Source organism: Oncorhynchus kisutch, unplaced genomic scaffold (assembly GCF_002021735.2).
Source record: "Oncorhynchus kisutch isolate 150728-3 unplaced genomic scaffold, Okis_V2 scaffold3402, whole genome shotgun sequence".
Classification (NCBI taxonomy): domain Eukaryota; kingdom Metazoa; phylum Chordata; class Actinopteri; order Salmoniformes; family Salmonidae; genus Oncorhynchus; species Oncorhynchus kisutch.
This window is the reverse complement of record NW_022265347.1, coordinates 277501-298829: the sequence shown is the minus strand read 5'-3', so window position 1 is coordinate 298829 and position 21329 is coordinate 277501. Positions and strand designations below refer to the sequence as shown.

General features: G+C 51.1%; 1 protein-coding gene across 29 annotated transcripts in view; it reads right to left on the bottom strand.

Annotated features, from left to right (window-relative positions):
* LOC109884408 (liprin-alpha-1) overlaps positions 1–21329 on the bottom strand; it is an 85022-nt gene that overhangs the window by 14494 nt on the left and 49199 nt on the right. For 15 of the 29 annotated variants that reach the window (XM_031820466.1, XM_031820464.1, XM_031820465.1 and 12 more), the window contains 7 exons: positions 7110–7139; positions 6566–6690; positions 5837–6078; positions 5610–5703; positions 1995–2006; positions 802–883; positions 444–644 (listed from right to left, as the gene is read on the bottom strand). In XM_031820466.1, coding sequence (XP_031676326.1) covers positions 444–644; positions 802–883; positions 1995–2006; positions 5610–5703; positions 5837–6078; positions 6566–6690; positions 7110–7139 — 786 coding nt within the window. The remainder of the gene's footprint in view (positions 1–443; positions 645–801; positions 884–1994; positions 2007–5609; positions 5704–5836; positions 6079–6565; positions 6691–7109; positions 7140–21329) is intronic. The other 14 variants (XM_031820469.1, XM_031820478.1, XM_031820483.1 and 11 more) reach the window with 6 other exon arrangements.

Here is a 21329-nt window from a genome sequence, read left to right as displayed (position 1 = left end):
GTCCACGGCTGCACTGGACTTCTTTGGACGGTCTTAACTTTGGAGCTACCAGTATCTTTTGTGTGTGTGTGTGTGTGTTTTGTCTTGTGTGTGTGTTGTCGTGTGTGTGTGTTTTGTCGTGTGTGTGTGTGTGTGTGTGTGTGTTGTCGTGTGTGTGTGTGTGTTTTGTCGTGTGTGTGTGTGTTGTCGTGTTTGTGTGTATGTGTTGTCGTGTTTGTGTGTATGTGTTGTCGTGTTTGTGTGTATGTGTTGTCGTGTTTGTGTGTATGTGTTGTCGTGTTTGTGTATGTGTTTGTGTTGTCGTGTTTGTGTTGTCGTGTTTGTGTTGTCGTGTTTGTGTGGTCGTGTTTGTGTATGTGTGGTCGTGTTTGTGTATGTGTGGTCGTGTTTGTGTTTGTGTATGTGTGGTCGTGTTTGTGTATGTGTGTGTCTCTCTCTCTTACGGTTCTGGAGGTCGGGGGGGCAGAGGGGGAGGTGAGAGACATGATCTCCTGGATGGCCAGTCTCAGTTTGAGGCGGTGCAGGGGGTTACTGATGCCAATCTCCCTCTGGATCTCTGTGTCCGACAGGGCAGACATGATGGCACCGCTCTTCACGTTGGCACGACACGCCGCCACGTACCAGGCTGGCATACCCACCCACAGCTACAGAGGAGACAGAGGGGGGGGGACAGAGGATGGGAGGGGAGGACAGAGAGGGGACAGGAGAAAGGATTGGGTTATTTTTGTGTTTTGAATGTGTGTGCGTGCACATGATCGTTTTTGTTGTGTGTGTACATGTGATGGTGTGTGTGTGTCTCACCTCCAGCCAGACCACTACAGTAGGGCCGTCCCACTGGGCGAATGGAAGACTCTGCCTGCGAGCCTCCTCCAGCAACTCATGCCTATAACAACACACATGGTTAGAGAGAGAGAGACACACACAGAGAGAGAGAGCCCGTTTCACCTAACACACACCTCAACCTGCACACCATGAAAACACAGTACCTCACACACACATGCACCACACACACTGTTGTAAACATGCCGAGGTAAAAGAGAGAGAAAGCTGAGGATTTTAACCCTGCGGCAGGTCAGACCTAGAGAGAGAGAGGGAGAGAGAGAGAAAGACCGACCCCAGATCATTTCCAGAACATTCTGGCCATGTAACCAGGTCAGAAGTTTAAAACCTGTTGACTTCAAAGCTTGACAGGAGTCCCATTTAAATCAATACATTTAGTGGACGACTCCTGTTCCTCAGTCTAGAAGGAGACCCACCTTTATGCCAAGCCACTGTTACATAACCAGTATCTTTGTGGCCAACAGACGAAAGGCATCATGGGAAATGGAGTTCACACAACGGTTTCAATACTAGGGGAAAACGTGTGTTAGAATGCATCCATAAGACAACAGTCAGTAGAGGACAGAATACATGCAATAACATACAAGGGAAAAACCTTCAGATAGTTTGTCTATTTTTGTGTGTGATATATTTTGGTCCACAAGGTGGCACCATCCACTACTTAATTCTAATAGCAGCATCGCATTAACCTGTGGAACGATCCCACTAGTATCTGACCTAGAAACCTGGCAAGACTGACTCCGTGTCTTAGTGGTCACTTCCAGGGGTTGTTAGTCTACATCTGTGTTTACCAAACGCGTGACAAAATATAACATTTGAATTCAGGAAGTACACTGGAAATCCAATTCTCTACCGTGCTTTTCAAATTAGGACATTTTGGAATTGAGTTGACTTTCTGAATTGAAATGGAATTGACACCAACCCTGATAAGATCATCCTAGAACCTTAACACCGGAAGAGGCTCAGAGAAAGCTTTGTAAAAACGGCAGGTAGACACATTCCTGTTAGTTGAGATGGTACTGTAGGTATAGCAGAGAGGAAAACACATCAGGTCTGAGGAGAGCTGGTGAGGAGAGCTGGTGAGGGCAGCATGAAGCCAACTGTTTAGAGCCAAAGAGGGCAAAGCAACAAGCAACATGGAGGAGATGACTCACCCTGTCGTTGGACTACAGATGGAATGAGAGAGGGATGAAATAAGAGTCAGAATCAGCTAAATAAAAAGAACTGAAGCCAATTAAAAATAACCTAACTAGGCATAGGAGAGCTCCTGGTGGCGATGGCCAATGAGAACCAAGCTCGGACTCCTGGTGGCGATGGCCAATGAGAAGCAAGCTTGGACTCCTGGTGGCGATGGCCAATGAGAACCAAGCTTGGACTCCTGGTGGCGATGGCCAATGAGAACCAAGCTCGGACTCCTGGTGGCGATGGCCAATGAGAACCAAGCTTGGACTCCTGGTGGCGATGGCCAATGAGAACCAAGCTCGGACTCCTGGTGGCGATGGCCAATGAGAACCAAGCTCGGACTCCTGGTGGCGATGGCCAATGAGAACCAAGCTCGAACTCCTGGTGGCGATGGCCAATGAGAACCAAGCTCGGACTCCTGGTGGCGATGGCCAATGAGAACCAAGCTCGGACTCCTGGTGGCGATGGCCAATGAGAACCAAGCTCGGACTCCTGGTGGCGATGGCCAATGAGAACCAAGCTCGGACTCCTGGTGGCGATGGCCAATGAGAACCAAGCTCGAACTCCTGGTGGCGATGGCCAATGAGAACCAAGCTCGGACTCTTAGTTCAGAAAAATGAATGAAAGTGAAATGGAAGCCTGGCTGATACACTGCATCACATCAAGCTGAACTAGAAGCATGAAGCTGTACAAACACACAGGGCTGGTTTCCCAGACACAGGTAGAGTCCACCTCTGCACTAACAAGCATTCATTAATAGGAGACCGGGAAACTGGTCCTGACAAAATCACATCCTGGCAGTGTGGCTGAGGAGCTGCAGTGAATTGTATGACGGGAGATTGAGTTTGTGTGGACGGGACGGGCATGAGACCAGGACCCTGGGAGGGACAGCATGGGGCATGAGACCAGGGAGGGACAGCATGGGGCATGAGACCAGGGAGGGACAGCATGGAGCGGGGGCATGAGACCAGGACCCAGGGAGGGACAGCATGGGGCGGGGGTATGAGACCAGGACCCTGGGAGGGACAGCATGGAGCGGAGGACATGAGACCAGGACCCTGGGAGGGACAGCATGTAGCGGGGGCATGAGACCAGGACCCTGGGAGGGACAGCATGGAGCGGAGGACATGAGACCAGGACCCTGGGAGGGACAGCATGGGGCGGAGGGCATGAGACCAGGACCCTGGGAGGGACAGCATGGGGCGGAGGGCATGAGGCCAGGACCCAGGGAGGGACAGCATGGAGCGGAGGACATGAGACCAGGACCCTGGGAGGGACAGCATGTAGCGGGGGCATGAGACCAGGACCCTGGGAGGGACAGCATGGAGCGGAGGACATGAGACCAGGACCCTGGGAGGGACAGCATGGGGCGGAGGGCATGAGACCAGGACCCTGGGAGGGACAGCATGGGGCGGAGGGCATGAGGCCAGGACCCAGGGAGGGACAGCATGGAGCGGAGGACATGAGACCAGGGAGGGACAGCATGGAGAGGGGACATGAGACCAGGGAGGGACAGCATGGAGAGGGGACATGAGACCAGGGAGGGACAGCATGGAGAGGGGACATGAGACCAGGGAGGGACAGCATGGAGAGGGGACATGAGACCAGGGAGGGACAGCATGGAGAGGGGACATGAGACCAGGGAGGGACAGCATGGAGAGGGGACATGAGACCAGGGAGGGACAGCATGGAGAGGGGACATGAGACCAGGGAGGGACAGCATGGAGGGGGGACATGAGACCAGGGAGGGACAGCATGGAGGGGGGACATGAGACCAGGGAGGGACAGCATGGAGAGGGGACATGAGACCAGGGAGGGACAGCATGGAGAGGGGACATGAGACCAGGGAGGGACAGCATGGAGCGGGGGCATGAGACCAGGGAGGGACAGCATGGGGCGGAGGACATGAGACCAGGGAGGGACAGCATGGGGCGGAGGACATGAGACCAGGGAGGGACAGCATGGAGAGGGGACATGAGACCAGGGAGGGACAGCATGGGGCGGAGGACATGAGACCAGGGAGGGACAGCATGGAGCATGAGACCAGGGAGGGACAGCATGGAGCGGAGGACATGAGACCAGGGAGGGACAGCATGGAGCATGAGACCAGGGAGGGACAGCATGGAGCGGAGGACATGAGACCAGTGAGGGACAGCATTGGGTTGTGTGTGAGAGAGCGAGTGGCAGTGTGCTGTACCGCAGGGTGAACATAGAGCAACACAGGCCTGTTACAGTGCTGGGGTCAGATCTACAACGGACATATAGAACACACAAGCATAAACAGCAGCATGGCTGGAGCCATCAACCAGACCTATCTGAGCCAGATTGACCTCTCTAGTACAGCAAGATCTATGGTTGATCGAGTAGATTCATATCTATTGAATGGAAGCAGAAAACACCGGTCCCTCCTACTGTTAACGGGACGGAACCAGTCCCACCTACTGTTAACGGGACGGAACCAGTCCCTCCACTGTTAACGGGACGGAACCAGTCCCTCCACTGTTAACGGGACGGAACCAGTCCCTCCACTGTTAACGAGACGGAACCAGTCCCTCCACTGTTAACGAGACGGAACCAGTCCCTCCACTGTTAACGAGACGGAACCAGTCCCTCCACTGTTAACGAGACGGAACCAGTCCCTCCACTGTTAACGAGACGGAACCAGTCCCTCCACTGTTAACGAGACGGAACCAGTCCCTCCACTGTTAACGAGACGGAACCAGTCCCTCCACTGTTAACGAGACGGAACCAGTCCCTCCACTGTTAACGAGACGGAACCAGTCCCTCCACTGTTAACGAGACGGAACCAGTCCCTCCACTGTTAACGAGACGGAACCAGTCCCTCCACTGTTAACGAGACGGAACCAGTCCCTCCACTGTTAACGAGACGGAACCAGTCCCTCCACTGTTAACGAGACGGAACCAGTCCCTCCACTGTTAACGAGACGGAACCAGTCCCTCCACTGTTAACGAGACGGAACCAGTCCCTCCACTGTTAACGAGACGGAACCAGTCCCTCCACTGTTAACGAGACGGAACCAGTCCCTCCACTGTTAACGAGACGGAACCAGTCCCTCCACTGTTAACGAGACGGAACCAGTCTCTCTACTGTTAACGAGACGGAACCAGTCCCCACTACTGTTAACGAGACGGAACCAGTCCCCACTACTGTTAACGAGACGGAACCAGTCCCCTCTACTGTTAACGAGACGGAACCAGTCCCTCTACTGTTAACGAGACGGAACCAGTCTCTCTACTGTTAACGAGACGGAACCAGTCCCCACTACTGTTAACGAGACGGAACCAGTCCCCTCTACTGTTAACGAGACGGAACCAGTCCCCTCTACTGTTAACGAGACGGAACCAGTCTCTCTACTGTTAACGAGACGGAACCAGTCCCTCTACTGTTAACGAGACGGAACCAGTCTCTCTACTGTTAACGAGACGGAACCAGTCTCTCTACTGTTAACGAGACGGAACCAGTCCCTCTTCTGTTAACGTGACGGAACCAGTCCCTCTAGTACCACTACTGATGTATCTATGTTGCGTCACTGACAGAAGCGGTGACAAGATGTGGAAACACCTACTTCTTCTGCAGTTTCCTGTTCTTCTCAGCGGGGCCGCCTAGTTTGCCCAGCCCCAGTGCATCCTGGGGAGAGGTCTCTGCCTCGGGGGTACCAGCTGTGAGGAGAGATGGAGGGTCAGAGGTTAAAGTCAGTGCAGGTAGTCCCTTCCTGTTTCAGCTTGTTTTCTTCTGTTTGCTGCCTAATGAACTTAAACCAGCAGGCATGTTTTAGGGAGGGGGGGGACTGACCTTGGCTGCCAGGGGACTGACCTTGGCTGCCAGGGGACTGACCTTGGCTGCCAGGGGACTGACCTTGGCTGCCAGGGGGCTCCTTGCTCCCTGGGGGGCCTGGTCGACCCTTCTCCTTCTTGCCGAAGAGGCGCCCGATGGAGGACTTGATACTCTTCTTCTTGGCTGCCTTGTTCAGAGAGTCCTGACTGCTGTTACTGCTGCTGGGGTTACTACCCTGGCCGTCCTGTAGGGTGGTCATACTGAGACAGAGAGAGGAGGGGTGAGAGGAAGAGAGAGCAGGGGATCAGGAGAGAGAGAAGGGAAGCAGGAGAGAGCAGGGGATCGAGAGAGAAAAGGGGATCGAGAGAGAAAAGGGGATCGAGAGAGAAAAGGGGAGCGAGAGAGAAAAGGGGATCGAGAGAGAGAAGGGGAGCGAGAGAGAGAAGGGGATCAAGAGAGAGAAGGGGAGCGAGAGAGAGAAGGGGAGCGAGAGAGAGAAGGGGAGCGAGAGAGAGAAGGGGATCGTGATGAGCATGAATGCATAAAGAGATATACAGAGAGAGAAAGAGAGAAAGCGAGGGAGAGAGATGTGGATAGATAGATTGAAAGATCAGAAACATCAGAAACAGAGGGATGAAGGGATGGATGAACGGGACAGATAAGAGAACGACAGAAGGAGAGAGAGAGAAACATGGCTATTGTAGAAAACAGAGTGATATATTGGTTAGGCAGAAAGGGGCTTCCTACCTGCGGATGTCCCTGATGTCCTCATGGCTGGCAGTGTGGCTGGCCCCCTTGTGCAGGCGCATGGAGCGCGGGGTGGTGGGAGGAGACGTCTCACACTGGATTGTGGTCTTGTCGTCCTGGGCAGACTAGACATAACACGGGGACACTCAGTCAGTCACTGTCTTCTAAACGGGAAAAGGGGGTAGAGGAGGAGAGCTTTTAAAAAGCGTCTCCTCCCTCTCTGTATTGAGTGGATGAGGAGGACAAGAGGAGAAGACAGACTAGTTCTTCAACCTAGAAAGAAGAACATAACGGTCTCCCCTCATTTTGTGACATGTTCATTTCAGGATGTTCAAGACACTCAGGGGTTTGAGGAAGTGTAGAGGTCAGACACGTGTGACAGGGGGGGGGGTCAAGGTTTGAGGAAGTTAGGGAGTGTGGGGTTGGGAAGTCACGTTTTAGGGGGGGTGTAGAGGCTAGACTACAGGTTATGGTTGGGAAGGTGCAGGCAGGCAGGGTAGAGGTCAGAGAGAGAGAGCAGTAACTAGCGTTGTCTCTAGATTACCTTCCTGCGGTGCTTGCGCAGGTCACTAGGCTGAAGCATGGCAGCAGAGGAGGAGAGAAGAGAGGACGTTAGATACACACACTACCAGCAGAACAGAAAGCCCAGCACAGGCACACACACTACACAAGGTGTGTGTGGAGGGAGAGTGTCTTCCAAAGAGACAGACACACAGACAGAGACAGACACACACACACACAGACACACACAGAGACAGACACACACAGAGACAGACACACACACACAGACACACACACACACAGAGACAGACACACACACACACAGAGACAGACACACACACAGAGACAGACACACACACAGAGACAGACACACACACAGAGACAGACACACACACAGAGACAGACACACACACAGAGACAGACACACACACAGAGACAGACACACACACAGAGACAGACACACACACAGAGACAGACACACACACACAGAGACAGACACACACACACAGAGACAGACACACACACACAGAGACAGACACACACACAGAGAACAAGACCACACACACAGAGACAGACAGACACACACACAGAGACAGACAGACACACACACAGAGACAGACAGACACACACACAGAGACAGACAGACACACACACAGAGACAGACAGACACACACACAGAGACAGACAGACACACACACAGAGACAGACACACACACAGAGACAGACACACACACACACACAGAGACAGACACACACAGAGACAGACACACACAGAGACAGACACACACAGAGACAGACACACACAGAGACAGACACACACAGAGACAGACACACACAGAGACAGACACACACAGAGACAGACACACACAGAGACAGACACACACAGAGACAGACACACACAGAGACAGACACACACAGAGAAGACAGACACACACAGAGAGACAGACACACACAGAGAGACAGACACACACAGAGAGACAGACACACACAGAGAGACAGACACACAGACCAGTGAAAAAGTAAAGTCCAACATGCAGTCGAGGACAAAACTGTGGAAATCAGGTCGACCATGTTACACACACAGTCCTCTACTGTCTGTCTCCCCTCCTACCACCACCCTACATCACTCTATTGTCTCCCCCCTACCACCACCCTACATCACTACATCACTCTACTGTCTCCCCCCTGCCAGCAACCTGCATTACTACATCACTCTACTGTCTCCTCCTACCACAACCCTACATTACTACATCACTCTACTGTCTCCTCCTACCACCACCCTACATTACTACATCACTCTACTGTCTCCTCCTACCACCACCCTACATTACTACATCACTCTACTGTCTCCCCCCTACCACCACCCTGCATTACTACATCACTCTACTGTCTCCTCCTACCACCACCCTGCATTACTACATCACTCTACTGTCTCCTCCTACCACCACCCTGCATTACTACATCACTCTACTGTCTCCTCTTACCACCACCCTGCATTACTACATCACTCTACTGTCTCCTCCTACCACCACCCTACATTACTACATCACTCTACTGTCTCCCCCCTACCACCACCCTACATTACTACATCACTCTACTGTCTCCCCCCTACCACCACCCTACATTACTACATCACTCTACTGTGTCCCCCCTACCACCACCCTGCATTACTACATAACTCTACTGTCTCCCTCCTACCACCACCCTGCATTACTACATCACTCTACTGTCTCCTCCTACCACCACCCTGCATTACTACATCACTCTACTGTCTCCTCCTACCACCACCCTGCATTACTACATCACTCTACTGTCTCCTCCTACCACCACCCTGCATTACTACATCACTCTACTGTCTCCTCCTACCACCACCCTACATTACTACATCACTCTACTGTCTCCCCCCTACCACCCTACATTACTACATCACTCTACTGTCTCCCCCCTACCACCACATCACTCTACTGTCTCCCCTACATTACTACATCACTACTGTCTCCTCCTACCACCACCCTGCATTACTACATCACTCTAATGTCTCCTACCACCACCCTGCATTACTACATCACTCTACTGTCTCCCCCCTACCACCACCCTGCATTACTACATCACTCTACTGTCTCCCCCCTACCACCACCCTGCATTACTACATCACTCTACTGTCTCACCCCTACCACCACCCTGCATTACTACATCACTCTACTGTCTCCTACCACCACCCTGCATTACTACATCACTCTACTGTCTCCTACCACCACCCTGCATTACTACATCACTCTACTGTCTCCTCCTACCACCACCCTGCATTACTACATCACTCTACTGTCTCCCCCTACATTACTACATCACTCTACTGTCCCCCCCCCTACCACCACCCTGCATTACTACATCACTCTACTGTCTCCTCCTACCACCACCCTGCATTACTACATCACTCTACTGTCTCCTCCTACCACCACCCTGCATTACTACATCACTCTACTGTCTCCTCCTACCACCACCCTGCATTACTACATCACTCTACTGTCTCCTCCTACCACCACCCTACATTACTACATCACTCTACTGTCTCCCCCCTACCACCACCCTACATTACTACATCACTCTACTGTCTCCCCCCTACCACCACATCACTCTACTGTCTCCCCTACATTACTACATCACTACTGTCTCCTCCTACCACCACCCTGCATTACTACATCACTCTAATGTCTCCTACCACCACCCTGCATTACTACATCACTCTACTGTCTCCCCCCTACCACCACCCTGCATTACTACATCACTCTACTGTCTCCCCCCTACCACCACCCTGCATTACTACATCACTCTACTGTCTCACCCCTACCACCACCCTGCATTACTACATCACTCTACTGTCTCCTACCACCACCCTGCATTACTACATCACTCTACTGTCTCCTACCACCACCCTGCATTACTACATCACTCTACTGTCTCCTCCTACCACCACCCTGCATTACTACATCACTCTACTGTCTCCCCCTACATTACTACATCACTCTACTGTCCCCCCCCTACCACCACCCTGCATTACTACATCACTCTACTGTCTCCTCCTACCACCACCCTGCATTACTACATCACTCTACTGTCTCCTCCTACCACCACCCTGCATTACTACATCACTCTACTGTCTCCTCCTACCACCACCCTACATTACTACATCACTCTACTGTCTCCCCCCTACCACCACATCACTCTACTGTCTCCCCTACATTACTGTCTCCTCCTACCACCACCCTGCATTACTACCTCACTCTACTGTCTCCTCCTACCACCACCCTGCATTACTACATCACTCTACTGTCTCCTCTTACCACCACCCTGCATTACTACATCACTCTACTGTCTCCTCCTACCACCACCCTGCATTACTACATCACTCTACTGTCTCCTCCTACCACCACCCTTCATTACTACATCACTATTGTCTCCTCCTACATTACTACATCACTCTATTGTCTCCCCCCTACCACCACCCTGCATTACTACATCACTCTATTGTCTCCCCCCCTACCACCACCCTGCATTACTACATCACTCTACTGTCTCCCCCCTACCACCACCCTGCATTACTTCATCACTCTACTGTCCCCCCCCTACCACCACCCTGCATTACTACATCACTCTACTGTCTCCCCCCTACCACAACCCTGCATTACTACATCACTCTACTGTCTCCCCCCTACCACCACCCTGCATTACTACATCACTCTATTGTCTCCCCCCTATCACCACCCTACATTACTACATCACTCTACTGTCTCCTCCTACCACCACCCTGCATTACTACATCACTCTACTGTCTCCTCCTACCACCACCCTCCATTACTACATCACTCTACTGTCTCCTACCACCACCCTGCATTACTACCTCACTCTACCGTCTCCTCCTACCACCACCCTGCATTACTACATCACTCTACTGTCTCCTCCTACCACCACCCTGCATTACTACATCACTCTACTGTCTCCTCCTACCACCACCCTGCATTACTACATCACTCTATTGTCTCCTCCTACATTACTACATCACTCTATTGTCTCCCCCCTACCACCACCCTGCATTACTACATCACTCTACTGTCTCCCCCCTACCACCACCCTGCATTACTACATCACTCTACTGTCTCCTCCTACCACCACCCTGCATTACTACATCACTCTACTGTCTCCTACCACCACCCTGCATTACTACATCACTCTACTGTCTCCTCCTACCACCACCCTGCATTACTACATCACCCTGTCTACTCCTACCACCACCCTGCATTACTTCACTCTACTGTCTCCCCCCTACCACCACCCTGCATTACTACATCACTCTACTGTCTCCTCCTACCACCACCCTGCATTACTACATCACTCTACTGTCTCCTCCTACCACCACATAACTCTACTGTCTCCTCCTACCACCACCCTGCATTACTACATCACTCTACTGTCTCCCCCTACATTACATCACTCTACTGTCTCCCCCTGCATTACTACATCACTCTACTGTCTCCCCCTACATTACTACATCACTCTACTGTCTCCTCCTACCACCACCCTGCATTACTACATCACTCTACTGTCTCCTCTTACCACCACCCTGCATTACTACATCACTCTACTGTCTCCTCCTACCACCACCCTGCATTACTACATCACTCTACTGTCTCCTCCTACCACCACCCTTCATTACTACATCACTATTGTCTCCTCCTACATTACTACATCACTCTATTGTCTCCCCCCTACCACCACCCTGCATTACTACATCACTCTACTGTCTCACCCCTACCACCACCCTGCATTACTACATCACTCTACTGTCTCCTACCACCACCCTGCATTACTACATCACTCTACTGTCTCCTACCAACACCCTGCATTACTACATCACTCTACTGTCTCCTCCTACCACCACCCTGCATTACTACATCACTCTACTGTCTCCCCCTACATTACTACATCACTCTACTGTCCCCCCCTACCACCACCCTGCATTACTACATCACTCTACTGTCTCCTCCTACCACCACCCTGCATTACTACATCACTCTACTGTCTCCTCCTACCACCACCCTTCATTACTACATCACTATTGTCTCCTCCTACATTACTACATCACTCTACTGTCTCCCCCCTACCACAACCCTGCATTACTACATCACTCTACTGTCTCCCCCCTACCACCACCCTGCATTACTACATCACTCTATTGTCTCCACCCTATCACCACCCTACATTACTACATCACTCTACTGTCTCCTCCTACCACCACCCTGCATTACTACATCACTCTACTGTCTCCTCCTACCACCACCCTCCATTACTACATCACTCTACTGTCTCCTACCACCACCCTGCATTACTACCTCACTCTACTGTCTCCTCCTACCACCACCCTGCATTACTACATCACTCTATTGTCTCCTCCTACATTACTACATCACTCTATTGTCTCCCCCCTACCACCACCCTGCATTACTACATCACTCTACTGTCTCCCCCCTACCACCACCCTGCATTACTACATCACTCTACTGTCTCCTCCTACCACCACCCTGCATTACTACATCACCCTGTCTACTCCTACCACCACCCTGCATTACTTCACTCTACTGTCTCCCCCCTACCACCACCCTGCATTACTACATCACTCTACTGTCTCCTCCTACCACCACCCTGCATTACTACATCACTCTACTGTCTCCTCCTACCACCACCCTGCATTACTACATCACTCTACTGTCTCCTCCTACCACCACCCTGCATTACTACATCACTCTACTGTCTCCCCCTACATTACTAAATCACTCTACTGTCTCCCCCTGCATTACTACATCACTCTACTGTCTCCCCCTACATTACTACATCACTCTACTGTCTCCTCCTACCACCACCCTGCATTACTACATCACTCTACTGTCTCCTCTTACCACCACCCTGCATTACTACATCACTCTACTGTCTCCTCCTACCACCACCCTGCATTACTACATCACTCTACTGTCTCCTCCTACCACCACCCTTCATTACTACATCACTATTGTCTCCTCCTACATTACTACATCACTCTATTGTCTCCCCCCTACCACCACCCTGCATTACTACATCACTCTACTGTCCCCCCCCTACCACCACCCTGCATTACTACATCACTCTACTGTCTCCCCCCTACCACCACCCTGCATTACTACATCACTCTATTGTCTCCCCCCCCTACCACCACCCTGCATTACTACATCACTCTATTGTCTCCCCCCCCACATTACTACATCACTCTACTGTCTCCTCCTACCACCACCCTAGATTACTACATCACTCTACTGTCTCCTCCTACCACCACCCTCCATTACTACATCACTCTACTGTCTCCTACCACCACCCTGCATTACTACCTCACTCTACCGTCTCCTCCTACCACCACCCTGCATTACTACATCACTCTACTGTCTCCTCCTACCACCACCCTGCATTACTACATCACTCTACTGTCTCCTCCTACCACCACCCTGCATTACTACATCACTCTATTGTCTCCTCCTACATTACTACATCACTCTATTGTCTCCCCCCTACCACCACCCTGCATTACTACATCACTCTATTGTCTCCCCCCCTACCACCACCCTGCATTACTACATCACTCTATTGTCCCCCCCCCTACATTACTACATCACTCTACTGTCTGCTCCTACCACCACCCTGCATTACTACATCACTCTACTGTCTCCTCCTACCACCACCCTCCATTACTACATCACTCTACTGTCTCCTACCACCACCTTGCATTACTACATCACTCTACTGTCTCCTCCTACCACCACCCTGCATTACTACATCACTCTACTGTCTCCCCCTACATTACTACATCACTCTACTGTCTCCCCCTACATTACTACATCACTCTACTGTCCCCCCCCCCTTACCACCACCCTGCATTACTACATCACTCTACTGTCTCCCCCCTACCACCACCCTGCATTACTACATCACTCTACGGTCTCCTCCTACCACCACCCTGCATTACTACATCACTCTACTGTCTCCTCCTACCACCACCCTGCATTACTACATCACTCTACTGTCTCCTCCTACCACCACCCTGCATTACTACATCACTCTACTGTCTCCCCCTACATTACTACATCACTCTACTGTCTCCCCCTGCATTACTACATCACTCTACTGTCTCCCCCTACATTACTACATCACTCTACTGTCTCCTCCTACCACCACCCTGCATTACTACATCACTCTACTGTCTCCTCTTACCACCACCCTGCATTACTACATCACTCTACTGTCTCCTCTTACCACCACCCTGCATTACTACATCACTCTACTGTCTCCTCCTACCACCACCCTTCATTACTACATCACTATTGTCTCCTCCTACATTACTACATCACTCTACTGTCTCCTCTTACCACCACCCTGCATTACTACATCACTCTACGGTCTCCTCCTACCACCACCCTGCATTACTACATCACTCTACTGTCTCCTCCTACCACCACCCTGCATTACTACATCACTCTACTGTCTCCTCCTACCACCACCCTGCATTACTACATCACTCTACTGTCTCCCCCTACATTACTACATCACTCTACTGTCTCCCCCTGCATTACTACATCACTCTACTGTCTCCCCCTACATTACTACATCACTCTACTGTCTCCTCCTACCACCACCCTGCATTACTACATCACTCTACTGTCTCCTCTTACCACCACCCTGCATTACTACATCACTCTACTGTCTCCCCCCTACCACCACCCTGCATTACTACATCACTCTACTGTCCCCCCCCTACCACCACCCTGCATTACTACATCACTCTACTGTCTCCCCCCTACCACCACCCTGCATTACTACATCACTCTATTGTCTCCCCCCCCTACCACCACCCTGCATTACTACATCACTCTATTGTCTCCCCCCCACATTACTACATCACTCTACTGTCTCCTCCTACCACCACCCTAGATTACTACATCACTCTACTGTCTCCTCCTACCACCACCCTCCATTACTACATCACTCTACTGTCTCCTACCACCACCCTGAATTACTACCTCACTCTACCGTCTCCTCCTACCACCACCCTGCATTACTACATCACTCTACTGTCTCCTCCTACCACCACCCTGCATTACTACATCACTCTACGGTCTCCTCCTACCACCACCCTGCATTACTACATCACTCTATTGTCTCCTCCTACATTACTACATCACTCTATTGTCTCCCCCCTACCACCACCCTGCATTACTACATCACTCTATTGTCTCCCCCCCTACCACCACCCTGCATTACTACATCACTCTACTGTCTCCCCCCTACCACCACCCTGCATTACTACATCACTCTACTGTCTCCTCCTACCACCACCCTGCATTACTACATTACTCTACTGTCTCCTACCACCACCCTGCATTACTACATCACTCTACTGTCTCCTCCTACCACCACCCTGCATTACTACATCACCCTGTCTACTCCTACCACCACCCTGCATTACTTCACTCTACTGTCCCCCCCCTACCACCACCCTGCATTACTACATCACTCTATTGTCTCCCCCCTACCACCCTGCATTACTACATCACTCTATTGTCTCCCCCCCCCCTACCACCACCCTGCATTACTACATCACTCTATTGTCCCCCCCCCCTACATTACTACATCACTCTACTGTCTGCTCCTACCACCACCCTGCATTACTACATCACTCTACTGTCTCCTCCTACCACCACCCTCCATTACTACATCACTCTACTGTCTCCTACCACCACCTTGCATTACTACATCACTCTACTGTCTCCTCCTACCACCACCCTGCATTACTACATCACTCTACTGTCTCCCCCTACATTACTACATCACTCTACTGTCTCCCCCTACATTACTACATCACTCTACTGTCCCCCCCCTTACCAACACCCTGCATTACTACATCACTCTACTGTCTCCCCCCTACCACCACCCTGCATTACTACATCACTCTACGGTCTCCTCCTACCACCACCCTGCATTACTACATCACTCTACTGTCTCCTCCTACCACCACCCTGCATTACTACATCACTCTACTGTCTCCTCCTACCACCACCCTGCATTACTACATCACTCTACTGTCTCCCCCCCCTACCACCACCCTACATTACTACATCACTCTACTGTCTCCCCCTGCATTACTACATCACTCTACTGTCTCCCCCTACATTACTACATCACTCTACTGTCTCCCCCTACATTACTACATCACTCTACTGTCCCCCCCCTACCACCACCCTGCATTACTACGTCACTCTACTGTCTCCCCCCTACCACCACCCTGCATTACTACATCACTCTACTGTCTCCTCCTACATTACTACATCACTCTACTGTCTCCCCCCCCCTACCACCACCCTGCATTACTACATCACTCTATTGTCTCCCCCCCCCTACCACCACCCTGCATTACTACATCACTCTACTGTCTCCTACCACCACATCACTCTACTGTCTCCTCCTACCACCACCCTGCATTACTACATCACTCTACTGTCTCCTCCTACCACCACCCTGCATTACTACATCACTCTACTGTCTCCTCCTACCACCACCCTGCATTACTACATCACTCTACTGTCTCCTCCTACCACCACCCTGCATTACTACATCACTCTACAGTCTCCCCCTACATTACTACATCACTCTACTGTCTCCCCCTGCATTACTACATCACTCTACTGTCTCCCCCTACATTACTACATCACTCTACTGTCCCCCCCCCCTACCACCACCCTGCATTACTACATCACTCTACTGTCTCCCCCCTACCACCACCCTGCATTACTACATCACTCTACTGTCTCCTCCTACCACCACCCTGCATTACTACATCACTCTACTGTCTCCTCCTACCACCACCCTGCATTACTACATCACTCTACTGTCTCCCCCCCCTACCACCACCCTACATTACTACATCACTCTACTGTCTCCTCCTACATTACTACATCACTCTACTGTCTCCCCCCCCCACCACCACCCTACATTACTACATCACTCTACTGTCTCCTCCTACATTACTACATCACTCTACTGTCCCCCCCCTATTACCACCCTGCATTACTACATCACTCTACTGTGTCCCCCCCTACATTACTACATCACTCTACTGTGTCCCCCCTCCATTACTACATCACTCTACTGTGTGTCCCCCTACATTACTACATCACTCTACTGTGTGTCCCCCCTACCACCACCCTACATTACTACATCACTCTACTGTGTGTCCCCCCTACATTACTACATTACTCTACTGTCTCCCCCTACATTACTACATCACTCTACTGTCTCCCCCTACATTACTACATCACTCTACTGTCTCCCCCCCTACCACCACCCTGCATTACTACATCACTCTATTGTCTCCCCCCCTACCACCACCCTGCATTACTACATCACTCTATTGTCTCCCCCCTACCACCACCCTGCATTACTACATCACTCTATTGTCTCCCCCCCCTACCACCACCCTGCATTACTACATCACTCTATACTGTCTCCTCCTACCACCACCCTGCATTACTACATCACTCTACTGTCTCCTCCTACCACCACCCTGCATTACTACATCACTCTACTGTCTCCTCCTACCACCACCCTGCATTACTACATCACTCTACTGTCTCCTCCTACCACCACCCTGCATTACTACATCACTCTACAGTCTCCCCCTACATTACTACATCACTCTACTGTCTCCCCCTGCATTACTACATCACTCTACTGTCTCCCCCTACATTACTACATCACTCTACTGTCCCCCCCCCCTACCACCACCCTGCATTACTACATCACTCTACTGTCTCCCCCCTACCACCACCCTGCATTACTACCTCACTCTACGGTCTCCTCCTACCACCACCCTGCATTACTACATCACTCTACTGTGTGTCCCCCTACATTACTACATTACTCTACTGTCTCCCCCTACATTACTACATCACTCTACTGTCTCCCCCTACATTACTACATCACTCTACTGTCTCCCCCCCTACCACCACCCTGCATTACTACATCACTCTATTGTCTCCCCCCCTACCACCACCCTGCATTACTACATCACTCTATTGTCTCCCCCCTACCACCACCCTGCATTACTACATCACTCTATTGTCTCCCCCCCCTACCACCACCCTGCATTACTACATCACTCTACTGTCTCCTACCACCACCCTGCATTACTACATCACTCTACTGTCTCCTCCTACCACCACCCTGCATTACTACATCACTCTACTGTCTCCTCCTACCACCACCCTGCATTACTACATCACTCTACTGTCTCCTCCTACCACCACCCTGCATTACTACATCACTCTACTGTCTCCTCCTACCACCACCCTGCATTACTACATCACTCTACTGTCTCCTCCTACCACCACCCTGCATTACTACATCACTCTACAGTCTCCCCCTACATTACTACATCACTCTACTGTCTCCCCCTGCATTACTACATCACTCTACTGTCTCCCCCTACATTACTACATCACTCTACTGTCCCCCCCCCCTACCACCACCCTGCATTACTACATCACTCTACTGTCTCCCCCCTACCACCACCCTGCATTACTACCTCACTCTACGGTCTCCTCCTTATACCACCCTGCATTACTACATCACTCTACTGTCTCCTCCTACCACCACCCTGCATTACTACATCACTCTACTGTCTCCTCCTACATTACTACATCACTCTACTGTCTCCCCCCCCTACCACCACCCTACATTACTACATCACTCTACTGTCTCCTCCTACATTACTACATCACTCTACTGTCTCCCCCCCCACCACCACCCTACATTACTACATCACTCTACTGTCTCCTCCTACATTACTACATCACTCTACTGTCCCCCCCCTATTACCACCCTGCATTACTACATCACTCTACTGTGTCCCCCCCTACATTACTACATCACTCTACTGTGTCCCCCCTCCATTACTACATCACTCTACTGTGTCCCCCCCCTACATTACTACATCACTCTACTGTGTGTCCCCCTACATTACTACATCACTCTACTGTGTGTCCCCCTACCACCACCCTACATTACTACATCACTCTACTGTGTGTCCCCCCTACATTACTACATTACTCTACTGTCTCCCCCTACATTACTCTACTGTCTCCCCCTACATTACTACATCACTCTACTGTCTCCCCCTACATTACTACATCACTCTACTGTCGTCCCCCCCCCTACCACCACCCTGCATTACTACATCACTCTACTGTCTCCCCCCTACCACCACCCTGCATTACTACCTCACTCTACGGTCTCCTCCTACCACCACCCTGCATTACTACATCACTCTACTGTCTCCTCCTACCACCACCCTGCATTACTACATCACTCTACTGTCTCCTCCTACCACCACCCTACATTACTACATCACTCTACTGTCTCCTCCTACATTACTACATCACTCTACTGTCCCCCCCCCCTACCACCACCCTACATTACTACATCACTCTACTGTGTCCCCCCCCTACATTACTACATCACTCTGTGCCCCCCCCCTACATTACTACATCACTCTACTGTGTGTCCCCCTACCACCACCCTACATTACTACATCACTCTACTGTGTGTCCCCCCCTACATTACTACATCACTCTACTGTGTCCCCCCCTACATTACTACATCACTCTACTGTGCCCCCCCTACATTACTACATCACTCTACTGTCCCCCCCCTTACATTACTACATCACTCTACTGTCCCCCCCCCCCTACATTACTACATCACTCTACTGTAGTCTGTCCACATTCAAACATACACAGTCTGAAATCTGGGGAAATCACACTGAGGTCAAAGATCAGAGGAGGGAGCAGAGTGAAACCACTGCAAAACACACTCTGGGAGGGGGAGGGGTTCAGTCTGCTCGTAGCTAATGGCTGAGCTACTGCTTTATGGGGTCGCCCTCACACAGCGACCGTGCCCTCACACAGCGACCGTTCCCTCACACAGCGACCGTGCCCTCACACAGCGACCGTGCCCTCACACAGCGACCGTGCCCTCACACAGCGACCGTGCCCTCACACAGCGACCGTGCCCTCACACAGCGACCGTGCCCTCACACAGAGACCGTGCCCTCACACAGCGACCGTGCCCTCACACAGCGACCGTGCCCTCACACAGCGACCGTGCCCTCACACATGGGTGTTCTTAAAAAAACAAACGTTTGAGTATTAATTGGTTTAAGTTGATGCAGAAAATGAAACACACAACAGACTGAAAGGATCGGGACTGTTTACCTAAAGGATCGGGACTGTTTACCTAAAGGATCGGGACTGTTTACCTAAAGGATCGGGACTGTTTACCTAAAGGATCGGGACTGTTTACCTAAAGGATCAGGACTGTTTACCTAAAGGATCAGGACTGTTTACCTAAAGGAACGGACCTGGGTAGTGTTCAGGGGGCACAACATGAAGAAAACCAGCATCAACGTGTCCAATTTTGAAATGTTTTGCCACGGTGTGCCCTACTGAATACAACCTAGGACTGTGGTAATAATATTTGACTCGTGTCATGTGACAGGGGATTGAGGCAGAAAGGGATATGGGACTCGTGTCATGTGACAGGGGAGTGAGGCAGCCAGGGATATGGGATTTGTGTCATGTGACAGGGGGTTGAGGCAGCCAGGGATATGGGACTCGTGTCATGTGACAGGGGAATGAGGCAGCCAGGGTTGATGTGCCCTTGCATGCCTTTTCTCCAGCTTGGTATCTCTAGAGTAAATAAACAAATGGAGTATCAGCACATATTTCCACGGAAGGTTCTCCTCGTCCTGCTCCGAACACAGGAAGAGATAAGAGAACCAGGAAAGGGGGGGTGAGGGGGAGGACAGAACTCAAACGCAGAACTTAATCAAGCTGAGGGGAAAAGACCTCATTTAACTCTGTCGTGTTTGAAATGAAGTCTGAATTGAGCACAAGGCTCTACTTTAACTGATATCAAAATCAACAGACATTCTGTCTGGCGTGTGATGAGCTAACAGCCAAACAGAGTTTTTACATTTGTTCTGCATCTTCATTGGTTAAGCTACCTGCCTGATCTTTTTCTGAAGTCCAATGGAGGCCCAGCATTCTAGGACAACTTCAAAACCCTCCCATGGGAGGCTAGTGAACAGCTAGTGATTACTGTGTGGCCCCACAGATGGACCGTGGGACAGGGG